This window comes from Apostichopus japonicus, chromosome 3 (assembly GCF_037975245.1).
Source record: "Apostichopus japonicus isolate 1M-3 chromosome 3, ASM3797524v1, whole genome shotgun sequence".
Classification (NCBI taxonomy): domain Eukaryota; kingdom Metazoa; phylum Echinodermata; class Holothuroidea; order Aspidochirotida; family Stichopodidae; genus Apostichopus; species Apostichopus japonicus.
This window is the reverse complement of record NC_092563.1, coordinates 22,413,249-22,436,549: the sequence shown is the minus strand read 5'-3', so window position 1 is coordinate 22,436,549 and position 23,301 is coordinate 22,413,249. Positions and strand designations below refer to the sequence as shown.

Genomic DNA, 23,301 nt, shown 5'->3' with positions numbered 1-23,301 from the left:
AGACAAACGGCTGGGCGTAGAATTTATGTCTAAATACGACCTTGGATCATAAGGGATCATGAAGGAGCCACAGCCGCTACAATATAGTATAGAGATTAGCAGTTCCCTGTCGGCGAATTTTATGGAGCGCTTTCTACTGCTTGTTATGACCTCAAATATGGCTCTGTGTTGTTTTGTGCAAGAGCGCCATCTCTTTTGTATACAGTTTTCTTCTAAATCATTAGAAAGTTTGAGTTTCAACTTGTAATTTGAGTTCACATAATGTGAGAATTTAGAGTTTCGCATACATACGTTTATGAATTCATTTATCAACATGGAGACTTAGATGCTGGTTGCTGTTTGAAGATAAAGTATTCAAGTACCCATTGTTACGCTACGAAACTCGGAAATTTACAAAGTGGCTGGTCTACGATGTCATTATGGCACACGTACGTTCATCAATCTGGTTTATTCCCATTCGTAGTAATATTTATTTATGCATTGAAGACTCGCCCCAAACCGCGTGCCGTTATCTGAAAAAGTTAACTTTCCGTTGTTTGGAAGTGAAGTTTTTTTTTCATGTCGCTACAAAATGCAGACAGTAATGAAATGTTATACCTTGTTATCTTTTATCTAGACATGAGATGTCCATCGCTGCTATGTACACTGTGTTGTGGGTATTGAAGAGCTATCTTGCAGACCGTATGCATATATAGTATATACCAATATGTTGCCTAGTATGTATTTTCATCAGATGAATCAATTCCACAATGCATGCCGTTGAAATCTGAAGAAGAAATAGAAAAATAAATGACAAAGTTAACAAGAAATGTATAGTGTATGAGTCTTATCTGAACTAAAACGTATACAGACAAACGTATCTGATCGCAGATTGACATAGATCACCCTGATGATCTCATAATTTACATATTTGACACGTCATTGATGTATCGACCAATCACTGGGACCAAACACGAATGTGTCGTATTTCGCAACACATTGCAAAACTGGAAAATTGCTTGGCTAAAAATACGCCTCCAGCGAGTAAATGTCTCTTATCCAAATTGGATTGTTTGGTATGTAATCACTTAGGGCTCATGATTGTTTTGTCGAACACCGAGTCCATGTATGTAAAATGGAACTTCAAGTGTTAGTGGCATTCTATAGGTTTATTTGCATCCATGAGACACGAGAGGAGGAAATTAATTCTGAATGATGAGTACATTTGTGAATGAAAGTAATTATATTTCAATATTGTTTTCCTGGAACGCTTTCAAGTCGTAGAGCCGTGCAGTTAGGCGACACGCTGTCAGTATCATATCGCCAGCCACCACATATTCTGGATAGTCAATTACAATCATTTCTTTAAAAGTTTCAACTATGCATTTTATAGTTGTTTGCACTGTAAAAGCGTTTTCCTTCAGCACTTCCAAGAAGGGACATTTGAAGAAAAGAAAAATGGGACAATATAGGCTTCTGTAGAACTTGCAGTTTAATCCGCAGAACGAAATGTTTCAAATTATTTTCCTGATTAACTGAATAAATAAGAATTCGATCCAGGTGAACTTGAATGAATGAAGTAGTGAATTGAAGTATGCGTTAAGGGTGGTCAGTATAGGCCCCAAATTATAGCACGCTATAATTTCTAGAAGCTTTCAAAAAGTACTTTCCTGGAGGTCTTTACTCTCCAAATGCAGACATTGTTAAGGAACACACAAGATGACTGATCATGTCCCAGTGAGGAAAACTTTCTCGAAGGTTGTAATAAAAACAGTTAAAGAATTTTGACCAAAGGTGACCATATTTGAATATCTAGCATATTTGGGGCCCTTACAGCATACCTTCAAGCTTCATCTGTTCATCTCGGACACTGGTCGGGCTGCAATGCCCTCGTTTGTTTCATAGTTGAGATAGACCTAGTTGTTTAGATAGCTCAAAACCAACACCAGCGATCAGTAAGTCATATCGCGATCATTTCAATGACAAATAATCCCATATTCATAACTTGACGGTGAATTAGCTGTAATTTTTTAATCTTCAGTTAACATAGACAAACTATGTTAAAAAAACAACATTTGTTTCACAACTATTAAAATAACTTTATAAGGCTTACATGAAAGATTACAACTTTTACATGCAATTGTGACAAAATGGCAGTGAAGATCGAGGGCCTGAGCAATGACTACTCCAAACATCATCCTGGCCTCAACCTTAACACTCACCGATCTTGGCTTATACTGGCCTTTTCCATCACCAGGCTTCCTTCTTTCTATTGATTCGTTCTTGCATTTTTGCCCCTCGCAATTTAGTCAAATGTCATTATGTCAGTTTTGACGCAAATGTACTCCGTTCCTTCCCCTCACCGTCCCTTCATTTACTCTCCCATCGCTGTCCCTTTACTAACCCTCTGCTCCCATCCCGAACCCTATGACATCACACCCAGGCAGGCCATGGTTAAATTTGGTAATAACAGGCACATGGCGTTCCATTTGCTGTTTTTGCAGACATTGCGTAAGTTCGTTGCTAATTATAGCATCAATGAAGTAATTGAGTCTGTGTCGAGACTGTAGTGCATTATGTACGTACATCTTACACTAGTATAGTCTTCCTACACAAACGCGTATAGGTATACACAGTGTGGCTTTATTATACGAGTAGACCTCTAGAACACTAGTCTGCATTGAAAACCTACACACCACATCCGGAATTTAGGGGTCGAAATTTGAGCCATTTCGAACCTTCTAAGTTCCAACTTATAGTTTTGAAAGAATTATATTGATGGATCGAAAGATAAGTTGGCATCAGCCAGAACAGCTTGGTCCAGCAACTGAACTTTGGACGAAAATAATCAACGAAGCCAGGGATGGTATAAGACAAACGCACTTGTCAGAGAATATGAGTGCTAAACCTAACGCTAATCGCAATCTAGATTACATTCCACTTTCACCCGACTATCCTCCGAACGGTAACATATTTGACGAGAAATCAGTTAACACTGGATATTCGAAGCGAAAAGAAAATATCGCTAGCACTTACGATTGGAATTCAAGTGGCAAATTGAGAAGCGGGGGTACACCGTGGAAACTAGACGGGACTGAATACAGAGAGGGAGTGGTTGGGTAAGACAGAGTGAGACGAGTCAGTCCCACTCGAAACTCAGCATAGACTAGGCTACAGTCTGTAGTGCAGGCCAAATGTTAAAATACTGGAAATAGGCCTTGTATATTACTGTAATAATACATAACGTACTTGCCAGATAAGTTTTCGTGACCTACCTGCTAGTTGCGAATTGTTGAATGGTCTTTTTGTAAGTTTAATATTAGGCCTGCATTCATTTTGGGTGTGGAATAACTCAGGCCTAGCCTAGGCCTAGCATATAGCAATATATTGTAGGCCTAGTCAAGAGTTCAATTGAACTTCATGGTCAGAAAAAGTGTCAGGTAAAGTTTATTCCAGTAATTTTGTAAACAGGGTGGATTAGTAAGTGGCCCCATGTTTTTAAATAGGCCGTGGCTATTCTTACGACTAGTCGTAACAATTATTTATAAACTATTCATACGACATCGGCGAATTCATGCGAATTCGAAGTAAATAAAGCAACTGCGCATGTAGTAGGGGTAACCCTAACTCTAACCCTCAATCCAACCTTAACCCTTACCCTTACCCTAACCAGAAATTATTGTTACTCCTGGTCATAAAAATAGTACTCCTAGTCGTAAAAATAGCCACGTTTTAGCAATTGCGCATGTGCAAAAGGGAATTATTGTTATGACTAGTCGTAAGAATAGCCACTTTGTTTTAAATAGGCCTATGGTCCTTCCAATATACAAAGTATCAATCATTTTCAATCAAAGTCTCACCAATTCTGGATTTTTTTTATACATATCCCTACCATAGAAATACATAAGAAGCAGATAATAGTCCATGTAATGTTGAAACAAAACGTAAGTATTGCTAATGATATTTCAATTGCAGAGTGCTCATTTACACTATAAGTTTAAGAACTTAAAAGTAGGTGATTTCTGCCAACCTTACTCAATTCACAAATTATACCTCCACATGCTCCCTCCCCCTCCCACCAACAAATAAATAATTGAAGTTACATTCACTTTGTAATCAAATTTGTGTTCCCTCGCTTTGTCATAATGAAAACTTTTACCAACTTTCACAGTGGCCAGAATTATCTTATATTTAACAAATTCCCTATCTGCACTTTACAACCATCTGTGCTCATAAACACAGGTTAAAAGAATAAATTGCATATACCTCTGTAGTTTCTTCTTCACTAATTTGTTTAATTTTCATGCAATATGTATTTTTGGGGTGCCCAAGGAAAACCCATAGTTTGTATAGCAAGTACACTGAAAGGGTCAAACCAAAATATAATAGTGGCAGACCATTTTATAGTGTGTTCAATTTGGATGACATATATATTAATACCAGCCACCATTTGTCAGAAGTTTGGTCTAAATAATGCTTAACATGGCAAAAGCTACTGAAAAATTTCGGTAAGCAAAAGAGAAATGAATTCAATTTGTAACACACAACACATTCTCTGAATGCCATTGTGTTGCGATAACTTTTTAATGAAGCTTATTTTTGGTTCTTCAATGGGTACTGCTACTGTACAGATGTTTTATATCCGAAAAATTTCATTTTATGCCAGTTTGATGAAGCCTCTGCAATGTCAATCTCCATGGCAACACACTCTTTGGATAGCATACTCTACATTTATTACAAGTTGGGTATCTGGTAAACATGATTAGGACCCCTTGAAAAACAAAGAACTTAGACCTGTCTACTATAAATTTTTCCTATTTTTTCTTAGACTCCATGAAGAGATTCAGGATTTCTACAAGTTTATGTTCCCACGATTGGAGGAACATGTGATGCGCCAAGAGGTCGTCTCAAGAGTCCAAGGGATCATTCAAAATATTTGGCCTGATGCTAAAGTAAGTATCCATTTTGTTTTCAGTGTATTATTGCATCGCGTTTGCCGCAGTCGGATGGTGCGATGTATCACTGATAATTGGGAATGATAATGTACCTGAACATGTTATTTCCATATCAAGGAAGCTAACATTACGCCAACAAAAATGAAACCATAACCATACCTATGTGTTGAATACAGTACTCTCCAGCTCCCTAATCAAATGGTTAGGTGGGTCCGAGAGGACCTGGAAAAGAAAAACCAATTGAGGCAACCCAAAGTCTTCACAATAGTGATTTTCCCTAAAGAGGTTGAATCTCGATGTGAACATGGAATGGATTGAGAAGGCTCTTAATCCTTGCTAGCTTAGGGGCATAATTCAGTTAGAAAAGGTTTATATATATATATATATATATATATATAAAATTGAAATCGTTATGAGATAGAAAATTAAGAACAGTGAAAAAACTTCCAGTCCTCACCCGCCCACCGGGATTCGAACCCGGGCGTCCCACTTTATATGCCGACACCCTATCCTCTAGGCTATTGATGCTAATTGTGTGTCCACAGGTTCAAAACTGGTATTAAAGGAAGGTCGTAATTCCACTGTAGGCGTTCTGTCACCTGTATCAAACAATACTAGTTCTGTCTTTAGTGACATATTTTGCCTTTCTTTGAGATCGAACAAAATAGGGGTTGTAGGCTGTTCATTGGATGTCCAATTGTGCTTTTTTTGTTTCCTAGATATATTTTCTGATAAATATATATGTAAACATGTGATTTATGTGAACTTTGGTGTCATTTTGTGCTTTAAAGAATTTATGAACCACTTACCAATTTTATTTTCACCCAACTTAACTCTAATAAAGGCAAGAAGCAAAGGCCTTCCAGTACGACCTCACCGAACATATAAATTTATGCAAAGGTGTAGCTTTAAACACAGTTGTAGCTCACAGTACAACAGTGTGTTTTGAATTGTTTTCAGTGTTTCAGTTTGAAAGCAAAGATAAAAATGTGAAAGGGAAGTACAGGCAGAAACTTGGTAAAATTTGTGAACTGGCACCATTCAGGCAATACAGTACTACAGCTGTTGCAGGATCTTCTAATTTTATCTTTAGCCTGTACAGTAAGTACTATGCTATTGATAAAAAGTTTGGCCGAGTTAAATTTAATTCCTCAATTCTGTGAATATTTGAATCTAGTTTTAAATTTAACCAGTGCAGTCATTCTCTTGAAAAATTCAGTAGTTCTGAAGATTAGAGAAGTAATTTTTACAGGCTTGCAGACGACTAAAAGTTAAACATTCATATTCAGTTCTACAGTACAGTTTAAATTGCAGCCATTTTACCTTTCAGTTAAACTGTAAAACGCACAAAATTATGTATTGAAAATGGTGTATACCTGATTTGTTTAAATTTAATGGTCCAGTGTGGAATCATCAAATTGTGACAAAGTTGATAAAAAAGGCAACTTTATAGCTACTGGTTGAGGCAGTAAAACAGGGAATAGATTTGCAGAGGGTAATGAGTTATGCAGGTATTTTTACAGGTATATACAGTACATAGTGCATGCTAATATCCCTCAAGTGTAAAACTATCGATTCCTTACCATTCTATTCATTCCAAATTAAGCCAAGTCATCACCCCGTATCAAACACTGTAGACTTCAGGTCTTATCAAAGTTTCTCAGCAGTTCTATTTGTATCCCTGCACCCTCAGTTGGAAAATCCCAATTTCGAAACAGAAGTTCAATTGACTGTGTGTACCCTGGTTGTTTACACAATCTGTTCAAATGTTTAACTCTGAGCCGTGATGTCGTCATTAAAACGGTTGCTTCCAGAATTGATCAGTATTGGGTTCGAACGTATTGTGTTCAAAATTTTGTGTCAAATTAAAAGCGTAGATGTACTTTACCCTCTAGAGGCTAGTACCGAACATTCTGTCAAGTACAGACTTGAATATTTATTTAGATTTGTATAATATGTAATTTATACATCAGTTGAGACTGCAACAACAATGTTTTTAACATTAGGTTTCTTCAAAACATGTATTATAATGTTGATGTTCAGAGTCTATCAGAGAAATAGGTAGATACTGTATGTCTCCTTTTTTGGAGTAGGAGGAGGAGGAGAGTGAAAAAAAAAAGGAGAAAAACCCCCCAAACAGATTAGACCTAGTGACCTACTGTTAAAAGTATTGAATGGAAAATGCAGAAGCTGTGGTAAATTGAGTGAAATGGTTTGGCTCAAGTATAGCACCACAACAAGGCAATTAGTATCGTTGGAACGTTAATCACCCTGCACAATAAAATAGGAAACCAAATGAATCTACTCATTTTATCTGAACATTTGTAAATATTATTATATCAATGATTACTGTAGTTTCTACTTGGCTGTTTTGTTTCACTGAAAAAAAGAATAAAATAAAGAAGAGGGTTAACTGTTACATGTGTTTATTTTAATGCAGCATTAAATCTGCATAACATAGTAATGGGACAGATGAACACAGGAACTTGTCATTAAGAGGAAGTTAGGAAGAACTGAGTTTGTGATTGTCAACAGATCTTCAATACAAGATGACCTTTGATCCACAGGAAGTTATTAAAGGTCACTGTTCAATGTGGCATTGCTATGTAGAAACAAGTATAAATATATTCATTCTAACCGCATAAATTTTTAGTCATTCTTGAAGAGAATTGTAAACATTAAGCATTATTCTACAAAACCCAATTTATTACAGAAAGTCATTTTTCGTTTTTTACACTTTCTTCTGTTGCTGCACACAGCATGTGTTACTCGCCAGTACACAGTACTGTATGCGTGTATGTTGTGTATGTGTGTTTCTATATTGTCAATGCAGTACTATTTGTGTGTAATACCAATATGATAAGCACAGTACTGTGTGTACCTCTGTATTGTAGTGACATCCCAAGTGGCAAGTAAATTTGATTGCAAAGGAAAGTTATCAGAATTGATTGTTTCCTCCTGGAACTGAACTTGATAGCTTATTGACGGGAGTAAGTGTACAGGGTAATATAACCCTGCTGGTATCTTGTGTCAGGGACTGTACGTAAACAGCACCAGTAGTTATAAACTAACCGTACAGTATCTTGAATTGTGCTTACAAAATTTGTACCAACTTTCTCTCATGTTTTATTGAACACATTACCTGTATTTGTTATATTTGTTTTTGCGTTTGTATGTATTGTATTTGTACAACAAAGTGCTTCCCCAAGATGTAAATTCTATTGGATGACTGATGGCACAATTATGAGAAATTGAATATAACCAACTAAGCTTACTGTACAGCAATGGAATACTTATTGTACAGCAATGGAATACTGTATATGAACTTTTTTTTAAATTATTTTAATGTTGCCCATTGCTTTATTAATATTAGCAACATTGTGTACTGTTTCTAGGCTACATAGATGTGGAGTGTATATATTATGTATGGATACAAGTAAGTAGTTTTTTTTGTTTTATTTACTCAGACCAGTACATGCCTTTTTGGGTCCTTCGCTGAAGACAAAAAGAGGTCTTTGGGATGGTAATGGCGCTGGGTGTACTGTACTTGCGATTTTGATAAATTATATATGATTTCCCAATGAGTTAATCTTGAGTGAATTATATGAATCATATGCGCACATAGATCCTCCTTAGTGTAATAGAAGAACCAATGTTTTGTAGGGGTCAAAGGTTATTGAAGTCCACAGGGATACAGGCCAAATATATATTGTTGAATATTTAACTCTAGAAGTAATGGCTTGATGGATTACAGTATGTATCCTCCTTAAGTGATTGCAACAATCCCATTGTTTTGTAGCGGTCAAAGTTCATGGAGGTCAATAGATAGTCTGAACACCCTGTAAACAAAAAAGACTCCAAAAGTATAGCTTGGATGAATGTTAGAAAGAAAAGAAGGTCGACTTTAAGAAGTGGGGTCAGTCGCATAAATTTCTTCTGGGCTGAATGTGTTTGTTGTCAAACATTACAGTATCTTTTTATCACATTTCTTTGTAAATTAATAGGTCGTTCTCTTGTTTCTTTTCAGGTTGAGATTTATGGCAGCTGTAAGACCAGACTCTTCTTGCCCACTAGGTAAGAACCCTGTTCCTGAATGGTTCAGTAATTAACATTTTGTATCTTATAATATTAAAAGACATTTATGGCAAACATGTAAACATGCAAAATTTAATCATACTTAGCAAACCATGCTCTTGAACAGTGTTGAAAATGTTATGTACAGTATATGGTTATCCACAGAAACCAAAGGAGCACTCACAGCATGATCAGGAAACCATGGAGAATAGTAATCATGAAAACTTGAATGAATAAATGGATGGAGGACTTCTAAACGGTAGATTCGGAAGATGGCAGCGACCAGAAATTAGGTCAATGGAGGTGCTGGGGGGGGGGGGGGGCGGGGGGATGCAGTGCTAAACTTTAACCTACTTGTGGTAAATAAGATAGAGCAGGCAATATGGGGGTGAAGTTTCTTATTCATAGATGATGTTGACTAATTATTGATCAATGCTGTGGCTTCTTTTGTGAATCAGAGTATGTGTACCATTAGAGTATTACAGACTGTACACACTGTTACAAATCAAACCATCCCAGTCATGGATGGCTGACCTGTTCACCCCTGCTTGACCTATCCACATCATAAACTGTAAAAGGAAAAACAAGAAGTGGTACCCTTGTGATGTTTTGCACCTGTTCGAATGGTAAATGTACTCTAGTCAGTAGTCAAACAACAGTTCATGGGATCTAGGTTCTTTACTCTAATCTCTCCCCCCCCCCCCCCAAGACTCCCAAGTAAGCAAGGGAAATATTGTTTCACTTCATTGTTTGTGTAATATCATACATGGAGTTTTAACTGCCCATTTATGGCAGCTGAAAAGTACCATGAAGATAAGAATATCTTCACATAATAAGTTGACATTTTTTTGGACAAACTGTTGTGCTGGTTGTGAATTCTGGATGATGTCACTGCCCCCTGTCATTGCTTTTGATTGGATGTTTTTCATCTGTTTTTCTGTTCCATATTAATACCCCATTTGTACTGTAAAGTGTACAATAGATCATTAGCTTTATAAGTCAAATTTCAATTCAAATGAGGATTTCATCATCTCAAAAAATAGTGAATTGAAAACAAAACTCAACAAACTTTGATACATTTATTTTTAACAGTGTGGTATACAGTGCCTTGATGTGGCATTTACCCCTTACTGTATCTGGGTCTTGTTTGGGAGTCGACTGTGTGGAAACACATAAAGCTTACAGCATGCACATGTACAAATACAGTATATACTGTATTACAGTATCATGTATGAATAGTTGGCTATGGGATCTTGAAAATGTAGAGTTCTCGAATACTTCAGGATTAACAGTTTTTCACTTTTTGAATAAAAGAATCATTTTTTTGCGGGTTGCAGTATCGTATCAAGTAAATTGTGTTTTTTCATGGAATGTGTACTAGTCTATGGATAAGGAAACAGCCGTTTGGAACCATTTTGCTAAAAGATTGAATTTGATCTACATTAAGTACTGTCAAGTTGATGTGCAGTTTTAAAATGGTGAAAACAGAGAATAACTGTAAGCGTAAAGTGTTAAATGTACAATTTAAGGCTGTTATGAAGTACTGTAGGCTGCTTAGCAGTCACTAAAATACATACAGTTAGAGGTACAGTGTGTTTGTTCTCAACAGTGTTACAGAAAGAAGAAGCAGGGTGGGATGGGCAAATAGCATGCATGGGAGAAGGCCTATTGACCCTTTCCTCTCAATTTCTATAGTTGTCTTGTCTTCACATTTCAAACTGCAACTGTCTCATGCAGAGAGTCTTTCACCTGTACAGATTACCCATCCAAGCTTAACACCATGTATACACTATCTCCTCACAATAACAGTACTAACACTCACTGTACTGTTTGTATATATATTTCTACCTCTTACTGTAGCTAGCTCATGTGCATTCACAATATCATGCAGTAACCTATCAGTCAAGTTTGGTTAGCTAACATGTGTTGTGCTACAGTAAGGCCGACAGACCCTTTTTCTGCTTCCCTTTTGTAGCACTGTTTTCTTCTCATTTGGATGTTTACTGCCATGGCTTCCAGCTACTACTTGGTAGTAGCAAAATAACAAAAGAACCTTGACCTTATATATCTTATGTTTGTATGCAAGCACCTACCATATATGATAGTAACAGGTTCCTCTACTTTTATCACCCAAGTAGGATCATTTGATTAGGATATTCTCCTTCAGTCATTCAGTCTGTCTGGAACTATGTTTTTGGCTGATTTCCAATGACCCCAGACTTGAACTTAGAACTTTCAAAAAACAGCTGTTTACAGTAACAGGCTTATTTTCATCAAACATGTCTGAAGCTCTTGATGATAAAGTTACATATGAAACAAATGGTTACATATATGTTTTGAGTGGAGTGGAGGAGGAATATGGGTGGAGGGAAAGAAGCAGAATAAACTATACATAGCAGATTGCAGTACACTAAAGGTATGATGGCAACAAGATTTTGAAAGTGCACATTAATTACATTATATGTGTTAATTTGTATTTGGCCATTACACCATATGGTTAGAATAGAGGAGGGGATAAGAAAAGGAGGGGGTAAGGTAAGGAAGGGAGAAAAAAGGGTAAGAGAATGTTAGGGCAAATTTAGAATGATTCCCAATTTTACTTATCTACAGTACAAGAGAATCACAGTTATACTGTACCAGAAAGTGTAAAAAAAAAAAAAATAGTCAATCTACTTTGCACCCCTCTGACGTATCTCCAATCATTAAATGTATGCACTTTTTCCATGTATTTGCAATATAGTAAACTAAATGACTAGGAAAGATGAAGCACAGCTCCTCCCCCTCCCCTATCCCACTACCTGTATCCCACTTACAGGACACCACCTAATTTTTCATCACTTATATAACAGAAGGTATGAAAGGAAATGTGATCTGTGTTACTGGGAGTATAACTGTTTGCAACAATTTGTCCTGTCTGTCGTTATCCTCAAGGTTTTCTCATTGCTAATTACTAATTAAATCTATGAACTCCTTGTCCTTGTCTCCTCTATGGGATCGTCCCAAATTACAAAGGTATGCTTGAAAATGTTAAATGATAAATAAACAATGTGAAAAAAAGTACAAAAACATAAACAGATCTATTTAACTTTTCTAATCTGCTGTTATCAAGGTCTCTGAAATCGGCAACGCTCTATCATAAAAAAAGTTGTCTCTTCTTTGTTACTGTGGAAGTAATTTGACCAAATTAACACTTAACAGTAGGTGTATCTTTTTTTAATAAATAGTTCTTAAGAGTTTCATGTTTTCACAATTTGACAAACAATTGGTTTATGTCCCTCACCGTATGGTTCATTACAATGCCGGGGGGCATCCAAAGTTGTGACCGAAAATTGATTGCAGCCCGGAAAGAGCAACTTCCAAGCATTTATTGAAGACATACTACTACGCACTGTGTATATATACTGTTTGTGACAGATACATGACCGTGCTGCTTTGAGAATTTCTTTGCTAACCTAACCAGAGTAACTCATTATCAGTCTCAATACACATACTTCAGTGTGTGCTACAAAGGGTAGATCTAGTATGGTGTTGCATTGTCTGATGCTTCATGTAAACATTATCAATGATCGTAATCATCACGTCCCTAGATGAGCACTTTGATCAAGCTTGTTGGTCTGAGATTTGTTTACTTGTAACTTTGTAGAAGGATCTGATTTTGGTTAAGTAATAACCCAATATCTAAGAACCCCCCACCCCTCCCCCCCCCCCTCCTGCCAGGCCTCAAGAGAAATTGATTTGTCCTGCTTAAATGAATTGTCAGAACTTTCTTTGTTGTACTGCTATAAAATATGATTTATGTGACTGGGAATTTTAACTGTATAACAGTGAGAAAATACATTGCCTTGATTATTACTTGCCAGTTTGTTCAAACTTTTTGGCACCAAATCTTCCCTTGTTGCAGTGCACAGTAGGATAACCTTAACTCAACCTTCCTCTCCCTTGCCATCTCCCCTTAGACCATTATCCTCTCCCTAAGATCCTTATCCCTCGCCCTTATTGCACCCTCCTCCCACCATTAAATCTCAAGTGTCATTGCAGCTTTCATTACAATGGAAAACATCTTTCCTGACACATCAGTAATTCAGAATGCACAAGTTTGCTAATTGCACAGTATTTGACAGAGGGTACACTGTGCTGCAGTATATATATCCCATTGATGTAGTTGCTACTGGCATTTTAGCGGTCAACATTTTGTCAACGTAGCTAAAGTTATGTTACAACTTACACTATTTCTGCAGAGACACCTTGTAATGTACCTGTAGCTTTTGTTCACCTCTGGTTTTGTTAACCGAGCTAAGTTGTTTTTTATGCATGCTATGAAAATGATACACTTTGGTCTTGTTTACCTCCCTCATAGATACTCTTCTTATCTATAGATTTTCAGACCTGAAATATGATAACAATCCTTTCAACTCACCCTTTATCTTAGACAAACAATTAATAGATCTTCCTATTAGTGTCTCCTTCAATGACTAGCCATGATTACTTTATTTGTTTGTCAAAGCTGTTGATTTGTTTGCACTACAGTAGTACTGTGCAGTGTTCTACCTTTTCCTGTCCTTGAGCAAAAACGGTTGTTGTGGAATTTTATCTCATTTGGATTTACTGACAGTTAATATGTTAGCGTTTAAATTTTGCCTAGCGGTTTTGAAGTACTTATCTAACTACTACTGACAATTATACTGTACTGTTAAGATATAGCATAGTTACTGTGCAAAAAGCATGTTTTTGGACTTGTGTAGCAAATTTTACCATTTTGCATATGATCAATATTTATGCATTCTTGTATGTCCCAGTTTGTGTGATGCTGGAACAGAATCTTTGAAAATATCGTCCAAATTAAAGTTTGGAGAACACTTTAACCCTCCCAACCATACCATTAACGACATGTTCCTACAGGGGATTGAATCCTTAGGCAGCGTCCTGACCTACTGTAGTACGAATCAGCAGAGAGAGGCTGTGAGCAACGCCTTCGCACCATTCAACCTCATGGGCTCAACATTCAGGAAGGACATGACTCACTTTTCTTTTGTTCCCCCTCCATCTCCCCTTGGCCCCCCCCCATCACTCCTCTTCTCACAGCTCTCTTCCACCCATTTTTTTTCTCCACACCTTTCTGTCTTTGTCCTTCTCCAATTTATTCCCTACCCCCTTCCTTTAATCCTCTCTTTGTCCCTCCAGGCCTCCACTGTGAATCTCCTACCACTCCTCTTCCACTGTTGCTTTCTTCTCTCCATCCCTTGTCTACTAATCCCCTTACATCTATATCTCTGTGTTCACCATGCTCATTAACCTCTCTGTATTCTGTGCCTGTTTTTGTCCCTTCTGTTACTGTTACTTGTCATTTAGCCTCTTAGGAAGATCCTGCTAGGATCGAAACGTCATGCCAACTTGCTTTAACACAAATTAAAGCTTATCACGTTCAGTTTAAAGGAGGGTTAGGTGTTGTGGAAAGTAACTCCTAAATATTCTTCAAAAGTTTACCAACAAATCTGCTTCTGGGCAAAATTCCAATAAAAAATGTGACAAAGTTTTGAGAAATTCTTTATACCTGCAGAAAATTTTTCTATTTCCGGGAATTATCTGTTTAAGTTGTGGACAAAAAAAGTGATAATATTTATGTAGGGGGTAAGGGCCTCTCCCCTCAATTCAAATATGGGATGTTGCAGAAGGTCCAAGGTTGGCACAGTCGGGGGAGCAATTCTGGGATTAAATTGTGTACTGAATGTATGGGTTTGTATAATGAAGTTGCTAGCACTAAGTCCGCACATTTGACCAATTCGGCAATCTACATTGTTGTATCGGAAAGCAATATTTCTTTGAAGATTCTTCCGCTAGGAGAATGTAGTAGCCTAGGGAAGTGTCAGTGGTTAATAGGCTAGACTACAAACAGTATCAAGTTTGGCTAGGCCTGGCTGAACCATTGAACAAACACTTTGACTAATTGCTACATACAAACACACTGTACAAGAGTGTTTCAAAGTTGTGAAGGTATGGGGAGGTATTGACGAGGTTGGCCATTCCATGTTAAATAGTTTAATATACATGAAATAAGAATGATGCCATTTGGGAATCAGTTGACTTCTCTTTTGCTTAAATTGTCAACAGTATTCTACGTGCTTGGCGGCTATTTATAGACCACATGTGCAATACTTACAGAGGAGTTTTCGTGGCAGCTCCCTGACTGTATTACAACATTGGTACAATAGTAATACGTTAAGAGTAATCCCATTGTGACACGTAGGGATGGATTGTTTTATTGACTTCTACCCTGTCTACCCAGGCAGCGTGCAACAGTAGGCCTGTCACTCACGATAGGATATTTAAGAGTGTAACCGGGACGATGATGGAACCGATCTTCATGCTTTATGATTGCACTTTTTGTTAAATTTTCAAGCTATTTTGGACAGCTTGTGAATGAAATTGACCTGTATCAAGCAACTAAATGCAAGTACAGTTTGGGACAAATCATAAAGGTACTTATGGTACATTTTGCATTGTCTTTGTTGACAGTTTTGGCAATGCCCTACCCTCGGCGCCTTTAGAATAGTACTGTACGTTAGACAGTTGACTAGTATTCTGTAGGGCTCTAGTTAATAGCTACAAAAGAGAATGTGCATTTTGCACTGTCCAATTGAAGCACAAGGAATTTATCGATAGGTGCACCAACTTAGTGTAGAATCCAGGGCTCTATACCCTATTCCAATGACATGGTAGAGCCCTTTAAACTTTCTCATAACATCATCACACACACACATACACACACAAAAACCAAGGTCATTTCTATATCTTACTATTACTTTTTTATTTCTTTGTCATTGTTGTGATTTTTCACATATTCTGCCAAATTTATTGAAATAGAGAATATCTTCTGGTTTGAATATTATTATGATTATTATTTAGGTTTACAGTCTTGTACAGGGCCAAGGCCCTCTCACACGACTTTTACAACTTAACCCTGGTCATTGGTAACTTGTCACACCTACACACCAAAGTGTGCACAATTCAATCAATCTTTCCTGGGGCACCACAGTGCACCACAACCATGTGTCCCCCGGGGGACTTCCCATAGGGTGCAGCCACAAACCGGCGCACGCAACTATATTTACAAATGAAAGTTACCTCGCAAGTCCCCATTTATAGACCTGGGTGAAGAGGGCCAATGGAGATAAAGCGCCTTGCCCAAGGACACAATGCAATGATCTGGCCAGGGCTCGAACCTGTAATCCTTAGATCACAAGTCCACTGCCTTAACCAATTGACTACAATGCCCTCTCCATTGTTAGCATAGTTCTTAAAGCTGAAACAATACTTGACTCAGTCCTGATAGCTTTTGCAAATGAAATAAAAAAAGAAAAATAGTGACCTGTTTTCCCAATTTGGGAAATGGTTTCTGACAGGAATTATAAGGTCGTACAGTTGTTGGCTGCGATCAATGATTTTTGCACTGAAGACGATCACATGAAGAAATTCAATTAAAGACTTTTTTTTTTTACTTTCGCTCTCGGTATTTTTAACACAGCACAAATCTAACTGTAAGTCATTTACTATTGTAATCGTTGTCATACAGACTTCTTCTGATCAAACAGGAAACAGGAGGTAGTGTTTCAAATGAACTCCTGCAACCATTTCATGTAATCTTGTATCATTGTGTATAGATCTTGGTTTGAAGACTAGTCTTACAGTAGTACCACATATGGTTAGTGTTGTTCGTAAGAATATTTTCAGTACTGGACAGTTCTACAAATATTTTACATGAAAAGAAAAACTCCCAAACGCGTCAAATACGTCATAATTTCCTCCGAGTTATGCCCAGACTACAACTTGATGGGAACTTTGATGTATAGTTGCTATCATACCTACATCTCTGCATTCCTCCCACCCCATAAATAGTGTTTTTCCTTCAGTGTTAATTATTATCAAATTGTTGCTGTTCAGGTTAGGTCGGTATGGACCAAAAGGACAGTACAGTACATGATGTCTTCCCAATTTTATTTTTTTGAACCTTTCTAATGTGTACAATATACATTGCTGCACTGTGCACATACATATATACAGTATACTGTATGTAGGTGATACTACACTGCCCATCCCATCACTGTACATTGTATGGTAGGTGCAGTATGATATTACACTAGTTACAGTACGTAGGTAACTGTAGATGTAAATTCCACACAGGTCAATGTGGAATAGCTGACAGGTCTGTTTGTTGGTTGTGATTGAGAATACTGTAGGACATGGTGGAACAGCTCTAGACAAGATCTAGATGTCATTAATTATATATACAGCATTGTAACTGCAGTACAGTACCTGTTCTGCTGCTAACACATTTGATCCAGTGGCACTTTGATTTGAATGGAGTCCTAACCATGGTAGTCTGTAAATGCACTGGTTCAACATGGCTCAACTTGGTTTTATGTGTTTGTGTGTGGGGGTGTGATTTATTGTGGCTGATACAGATTTCCCTTTGGAATTATCATGTAGTAAATTGACTTACTGTATCCTAGTTCTTTGGCTTTGTAACCAATTACTTGTTCAGTCTGGTAAACATCAGTTTTTTTTTAGGGGGGTTAAATAATTTGATGTGGTATATAAAGGGACATGTTACAAGTTTACAGATATAGAGTTCCTCTTCTAAGGAGGGGGGGGGGGGGGAGAAGGAAGGGAGGATAGTATATTCCATTTAAATTCTCTTGTAATAAGGAAATTATCTGCTGTTCCTTTTTGTCCCATCCTCCACCTCCCATCCCCACCCTAATCTCCACCCCACCCTAATCTCCACCCTGCATGACTTTCACTCAATTATAGGTACTGTATTGCCCTCTTTATAAAAGTCAAGCATGATATAGAACTGTGGTTACTGGTTAATAAGGGCAACATTTCAAAGTATTAGTAGTTTTAGAATAAAGAGCAGAAGTACATTGATGGAATAATTTTATCAACGTATAGAGCAGAAAATTGAAAATGTGTCTTAAACATTAATCTATTCAAACTCTTTTCTCTCCCGTTCAATCAAACATTTATTTGGATATTTTTTTTAAAATATGTGTTAATATTTTAAAAGTCTTTACACAATACACATTGTTGAATCCAAGGGACATGCATATAGGGTTGTATATTGAGTTTTGAAACAAATTGCACTAAAATGATTCAACCATGTGACCTTTGACCTCAGTTTCCATAGCAATCACATATTTTGACAGTATTTGACATTTCCATGATACCTGTGAAGAAGAAATATTCCAACAATCTTGAACTTCTGTGCATTGTATACGACATACAACAACTTTCAATACTAACACTTTGAACCTTCGGTGGGTAGCCTTAATAATGTTCCTTACCATAATACCGTTATTATTCTTTATTCCTTCTTTGCAGTGATATCGACCTTGTCGTTTTCGGAGATCTAGGAGACAATCCCTGCTGTCGCCTCGGAGAGGAGCTAAAGAACAGTGCACTCCCTTCACAAGGGACCATTAAAGTACTGGATAAAGCCACTGTAAGTCCAATTATTGTCAGGAAATACCTTCATCTGGTCATATATGTCTGTGTTTGTTGAAATGTGCACAACTCTGAAGGGAAAGAAAACTGTATTAAATAGATAGTGAGAGTTAATGTTGTTTGCAATCAACAAACCCTGTTTAGCCATCTGTCTAGTATTTCTATAGACTATCCAAGTTTATCTAAGTCCCTAAGATGTCAGAGTTTTATAGTAAACTCACTACCTTAAGCCCATTTCCCAATCTGATGAAGTGATGAAGTCATAAATTTTTATCTAAGTTTGGATTATTTTAATATATATTTTTTTCTATAAAGGTGCCCATCGTGAAACTGACAGATGCCTTCACTCAGATTCGGGTTGATATCAGCTTTAATGTAAAAACCACCACAGAATGTGCCGAGCTTATTGAGGTGAGCTATATGAAACAGTTGAAAGTAATTTGCTGTGTCACATTTTAAAAATTGTTCCAAAAAGAAGATAATTACAAAGTAGGTTTTGTTAAATTGACCAGTGACCAAAAATTTGTGGAATTGATGGGAAATGCAGTGACTTTGGTAGTTTGGTGTAATTTAGAGTAGAAGTAAGTAATTTTTGTTTCCTTGCTTTTTGGAAAGCAAGGAACCTTATGCATTCAACTTGGCATATGTGTGTGTGTGTATGTGGCGCTTGGCTTGTGTACACCATATCTCAATAAGGAAATGATGTATCATGATCAAACTTGGTGGGTGGATAACTCATAGCGATAGAAAGATCCCTTTTGTTTTTGGTGCCTGTGAAGGTCACCAAAGGTCAGTAAGAGGCCAAAAACCAAAATATTAAACACAGCAGTAGCTCCCATTGACAGGTACAGACATGGTGGATATTTTGGGAGCAGTTGTGAATGGGGTAAGGGATCATTTCCAAGCATAAAGGTCATGTGATCCAAGGTCAACAAAGGTCAATTAGGGGTCAAAAACTAGTATTTTTGCAATCACTTGAGAACAAAATGTCCGTCAAGGTTAGGAGTGATGCTATTGTAACCCAGTAGTTGACCCGCATCTAGGTGACCTTTGACCTCAGGTTAACCTGCGGTGACCTATATCAGTTTCTTTGGTTATTTGAATTTTCGGGCCATAATCAGATCTCAAAGATACCTTCCGATAAAAATTGTCCATGTGGTTGACCCCTGTGTGACCTTCGTGTGCAAAGTTATCAGAGGTCTAGGTTTTGTTTTTTTAATAAGTACAGTTAGGATCGTCGTACAGACTTGTCATGTTGTTTCTGGAATCAGCGTGTAAAACTACATCTGACAGTAAGGTCAAAAGGTCAAATTTTGAAAAATATACTCATTTAAGGAGATACAGGGCAAAACAAAAAAGGTTGTCATTATTTTGATACTGATAAAGCTCTTTGTGCCCTATAGAGGAAACCAACTCCCGCGTCAATCGGGCACCCGGTTTTCAAGTTATGAGGGGCCAAAGGTTGGTTTTGATACCTTATTAGCAATAACATTGTGTGTGTAGTGTGTACATTGGAGCCCATGACAATTTTAGGAGAGGTTTCACATCACAAAGGGGAATATTTTTGATAAAAGTACAAAGGAAATACTAATCAAAACTGAAATTCTCCTTTTGTTCTTTCTCAGAACTTTATCTCTCAGTTTCCCACCCTCCCACAATTAGTGTTTGTCTTGAAGCAGTTTCTACTTCAGAGAGACTTAAACGAAGTCTGGACTGGTGGCATCAGTTCCTATGGCCTCATCCTGATGATTGTCAGCTTCCTACAGGTAACATTTCTAGCAGATTATAGTGAGTATGCTCTAGTCACAACCTAGCACTATCACTGTAGCCATTTCTTCAGTGATCTGATTACCTTCTTAGCTCTGTCCTGCCACAGTTGAGGAAGCTCTTCTAGTTTATGACAACCACAACCACATTACTGCACCTCTAATGAGGAAAGAATTCCACCTCTGTTTGTGGTTATAGACATATATTTGAGGTTATATAGCAGAAAGCTGCCTTTTCTAATTTGGGCTTTCTGGTCTAAGTTGGGTGGGATTTTTTGTTTAGCTCAGACTTGTTCCAATAATCTTTTGTTTTTAATTGAGAAGTTTTCTGCTCTTTCTCTACAGTTACATGTTCCCCCAGAACCAGTCAATTATGGCGTTCTTTTGATTGAATTCTTTGAGCTGTATGGCGTCAACTTCAACTATTTCAAAACAGGAATTACTGTCGAAAATGGCGGTAGCTACTTTCCCAAAGAGGATGCCTCTTTTATGACCGACCGCTTTAGCCTACTCTGTTTAAAGGATCCACTCAATAATGGTAAGTCCAATTTACACTCCCCCTTTTTTTTCACTAAAAGTGCAAATTTTATGGTATCAAAGTAGAAATATTCAGAATATTGTCAACTTCTCATTCAATTTGGGATATGTCATAAATATTCCTTTGCATTATGAAATGAAAAGTTTTCTTCTTTAAGGCTTCTGAGTTTTGCTTTATTATACTTTATTTTACTTTGTGTTATCAAATACTGTATATACACACATGTGATGGGGGGGTGGGGGTGAAGGGGGCAGTGGGAGGGGAGATGTTTCAGTGATTAAAAGAACAGTATAAAACACAAACATATTTTTACCTTTAATACATGGCAGAGAATATAATGAAGATCTGCCAGATTAAGCTATCATTCCATTTTAACATTTCTCTATTGTTGACAGGAGTTGATCTTGGCAGGAACTCTTTTGGGTTCATGGAAGTGAGGAAAGCATTCCATTATGCCTACCAAGTGCTCACCCAAGCTGTTGTACCTCACATAGACCAAGAAAGTAATGGTCATAGGTCAGTGAATTGCCAGAATTTAGTCTCCTTTTTTCTTTTGCCTTTACTCCAAAAAACTTCTCTTAGAAAATATCGAGTAAAGCTTCCATCTATTTCAGCCGCCCCCCCTCCTCCCCCTACATTACTTTTGATCAATCTGTCAAGTTCTAGCATATTATACTTATCAGGGTATATTTCTTTTGTCAAACAGTCAGGCCCAAATGAAGCTGGAAGAGACTTTCTTTATAACCTTACCACAGTATAGCGGTACACAATTTTGACTGAAAGTTACATATACTCGTTGTTTTGAAAATTTACTGTCAAAAGGTTTTCTACCAACAAAGGGAAACCAATACTGATTGTCATATGCAGTAAGAAAAAATCGTCGATTGAGATATGTTTACATCTAACCAAACAAGTGTTGATCCTCAACCTTGATCACACTAGGTGGCCTCCAGAGGTACAGTGTAAATATTTCATTAAGCAACATTACAGTCATTTCCACTCAGATTGTCCCCTAGATTTATTTGTTCCTTTTCCTTTTGGTTTTGCTCCACACAGCATCCTCGGTCGCATTATAAGGGTAACAGACGAAGTGATGGACCATAGGTTATGGGTCCAGCAAAATTGGGCCCGGAAAGCAATGGCTATGTATCCACACAAGTTTTCCATACATTGTAATATACCTCAAGATGCCTTCTATTTACCGGACACAGCCTTGAGGATAGCACAGCCAATCCGCCCTGTGAATGCTACAACCATCATCCTTGCTGACAGTTCTCAGAGAAATAGCCAAGAGACAGGATCTTGCCAAGAGGTCAACAAAAAAAGTGCAATGAACCCCACTGCTGCCACCAATATGTCCAACTCCAACGATGTCATCAACAACAAAATCACGTCTATATCTTCTTCTTCCTCTGGTGAAATTGTGTCTAGTTCCAGTGATTCTGTAAGTTGTCTGCTCAATATAGCAATTTAATCCACTCCTCTCAAATACTGAAAAGAAAAAAAAGACAGGTCCAAAAACATTTGGAAACATTTTACAGGATATTATAATATTTCTTCTTACACTCTGGTGTCCTTTTTTGTCTGTCCTTGCATCCATAATGAATGATTATTTGTTAAAAAATTAAGTGATTCTCTTTGAAATACCTATTTGCGATGGGGGAAGGGTGGGGTGGGGGTACTGTCTTGCACTTTTGGCACTTTTTGCCTGTCATATAATGTGCCATCAAATCTGAATCAGATAAAAATCATTTTGTTTTCCCTTTTGTAATTTTCTAGGAATCAGAAATGTCTTCACAAACTTCTGGTTCTTCCAAGGACACCATCGACTCTGTCCAAGGACCCTCTAAAAGGGAGACTGTCCCTAGTGTTGAACCTGAAACTAGTACTGACAAAGCCTGGACACAGGAAATTAAGAAACCAGTCTCCCATGGGCAGACGTATCACAAACAATCAAAATTCGGCAAACGGTGCAATCATACTTCTAACTCCGTTCGTGGTAACGCAGGGAACTCGCTCAGTAAGCAGACCGCCAAGGAGCGGCAAGTAGTCACGCCTCATATTGAGGTCACCGTCTCATCCAATAACAAGTCTGAAATTCAAACATCTCTGCCGAAGGGAAACTCCCGAAATTCTCCAGGAGGGACCTCTTCGTCTTTACAGCCAGTGGTATCAAAGACTTATAGAAGCAAGAATTATACCAACCAGCATGGCAAATTCCGCCACAATAGCGGTGGCAACTCAACCCAGAGTGGCAGCAGTGGCGGAGACAATAATAACAATGGCAGTCAAAATAGTAACTCTGTTAACAAAAGATTAAAGAAGAAGCATAAAAAGGATAACTCTAAGAGAGGGGCAAAGAACTGAGTCAAAAGATGAGACAAAAAGTGCCTGTATTATCTTGGTTTAATTTATGAAAGCGACAAGATTGATTGGGGGACAAGAAAACCAACAAAGAAGACTGTGAAATTGGTAAACAGACAAGACT

At 37.5% G+C, this 23,301-nt stretch overlaps 1 protein-coding gene and 1 long non-coding RNA gene across 5 annotated transcripts in view; one reads left to right on the top strand and one right to left on the bottom strand.

Annotated features, from left to right (window-relative positions):
- The window catches only part of LOC139965496 (uncharacterized), an 11,951-nt gene extending 5,419 nt beyond the window's left edge, over positions 1 to 6,532 (bottom strand). Inside the window, exons 1-2 of one of the 2 annotated variants that reach the window (XR_011792265.1) lie at positions 6,518 to 6,532; positions 598 to 766 (exon numbers count right to left, since the gene is read on the bottom strand). This is a non-coding gene — a long non-coding RNA (uncharacterized lncRNA). Of the gene's footprint in view, positions 1 to 597; positions 767 to 2,201; positions 2,217 to 6,517 lie in introns of those variants that run through there. The other variant, XR_011792264.1, reaches the window with a different exon arrangement.
- On the top strand, positions 2,540 to 23,301 carry LOC139965473 (uncharacterized). 3 transcript variants are annotated; one of them, XM_071967863.1, is made up of 10 exons: positions 2,540 to 3,098; positions 4,808 to 4,931; positions 8,962 to 9,008; positions 18,387 to 18,507; positions 18,825 to 18,920; positions 20,150 to 20,275; positions 20,621 to 20,813; positions 21,209 to 21,329; positions 21,870 to 22,257; positions 22,593 to 23,301. In XM_071967863.1, the coding sequence occupies exons 1-10, from the start codon at positions 2,758 to 2,760 to the stop codon at positions 23,178 to 23,180; spliced, it is 2,145 nt and encodes a 714-aa protein (XP_071823964.1). In that variant the 5' UTR covers positions 2,540 to 2,757; the 3' UTR covers positions 23,181 to 23,301. The 3 variants fall into 3 exon arrangements, with proteins under 3 accessions (XP_071823964.1, XP_071823965.1, XP_071823963.1); XM_071967862.1 differs by having other exon boundaries at positions 2,543 to 3,098; positions 20,135 to 20,275; XM_071967864.1 differs by lacking the exon at positions 20,150 to 20,275.

Excerpts from the sequence above, each read along its gene's own strand:
- LOC139965473 (XM_071967862.1), top strand. The coding sequence starts at position 2,758 with ATGGATCGAAAGATAAGTTGGCATCAGCCAGAACAGCTTGGTCCAGCA. Across the intron at positions 4,932-8,961 it reads ATATTTGGCCTGATGCTAAA|GTTGAGATTTATGGCAGCTG; the intron begins GTAAGTATCCAT and ends GTTTCTTTTCAG. Across the intron at positions 9,009-18,386 it reads AGACTCTTCTTGCCCACTAG|TGATATCGACCTTGTCGTTT; the intron begins GTAAGAACCCTG and ends CCTTCTTTGCAG.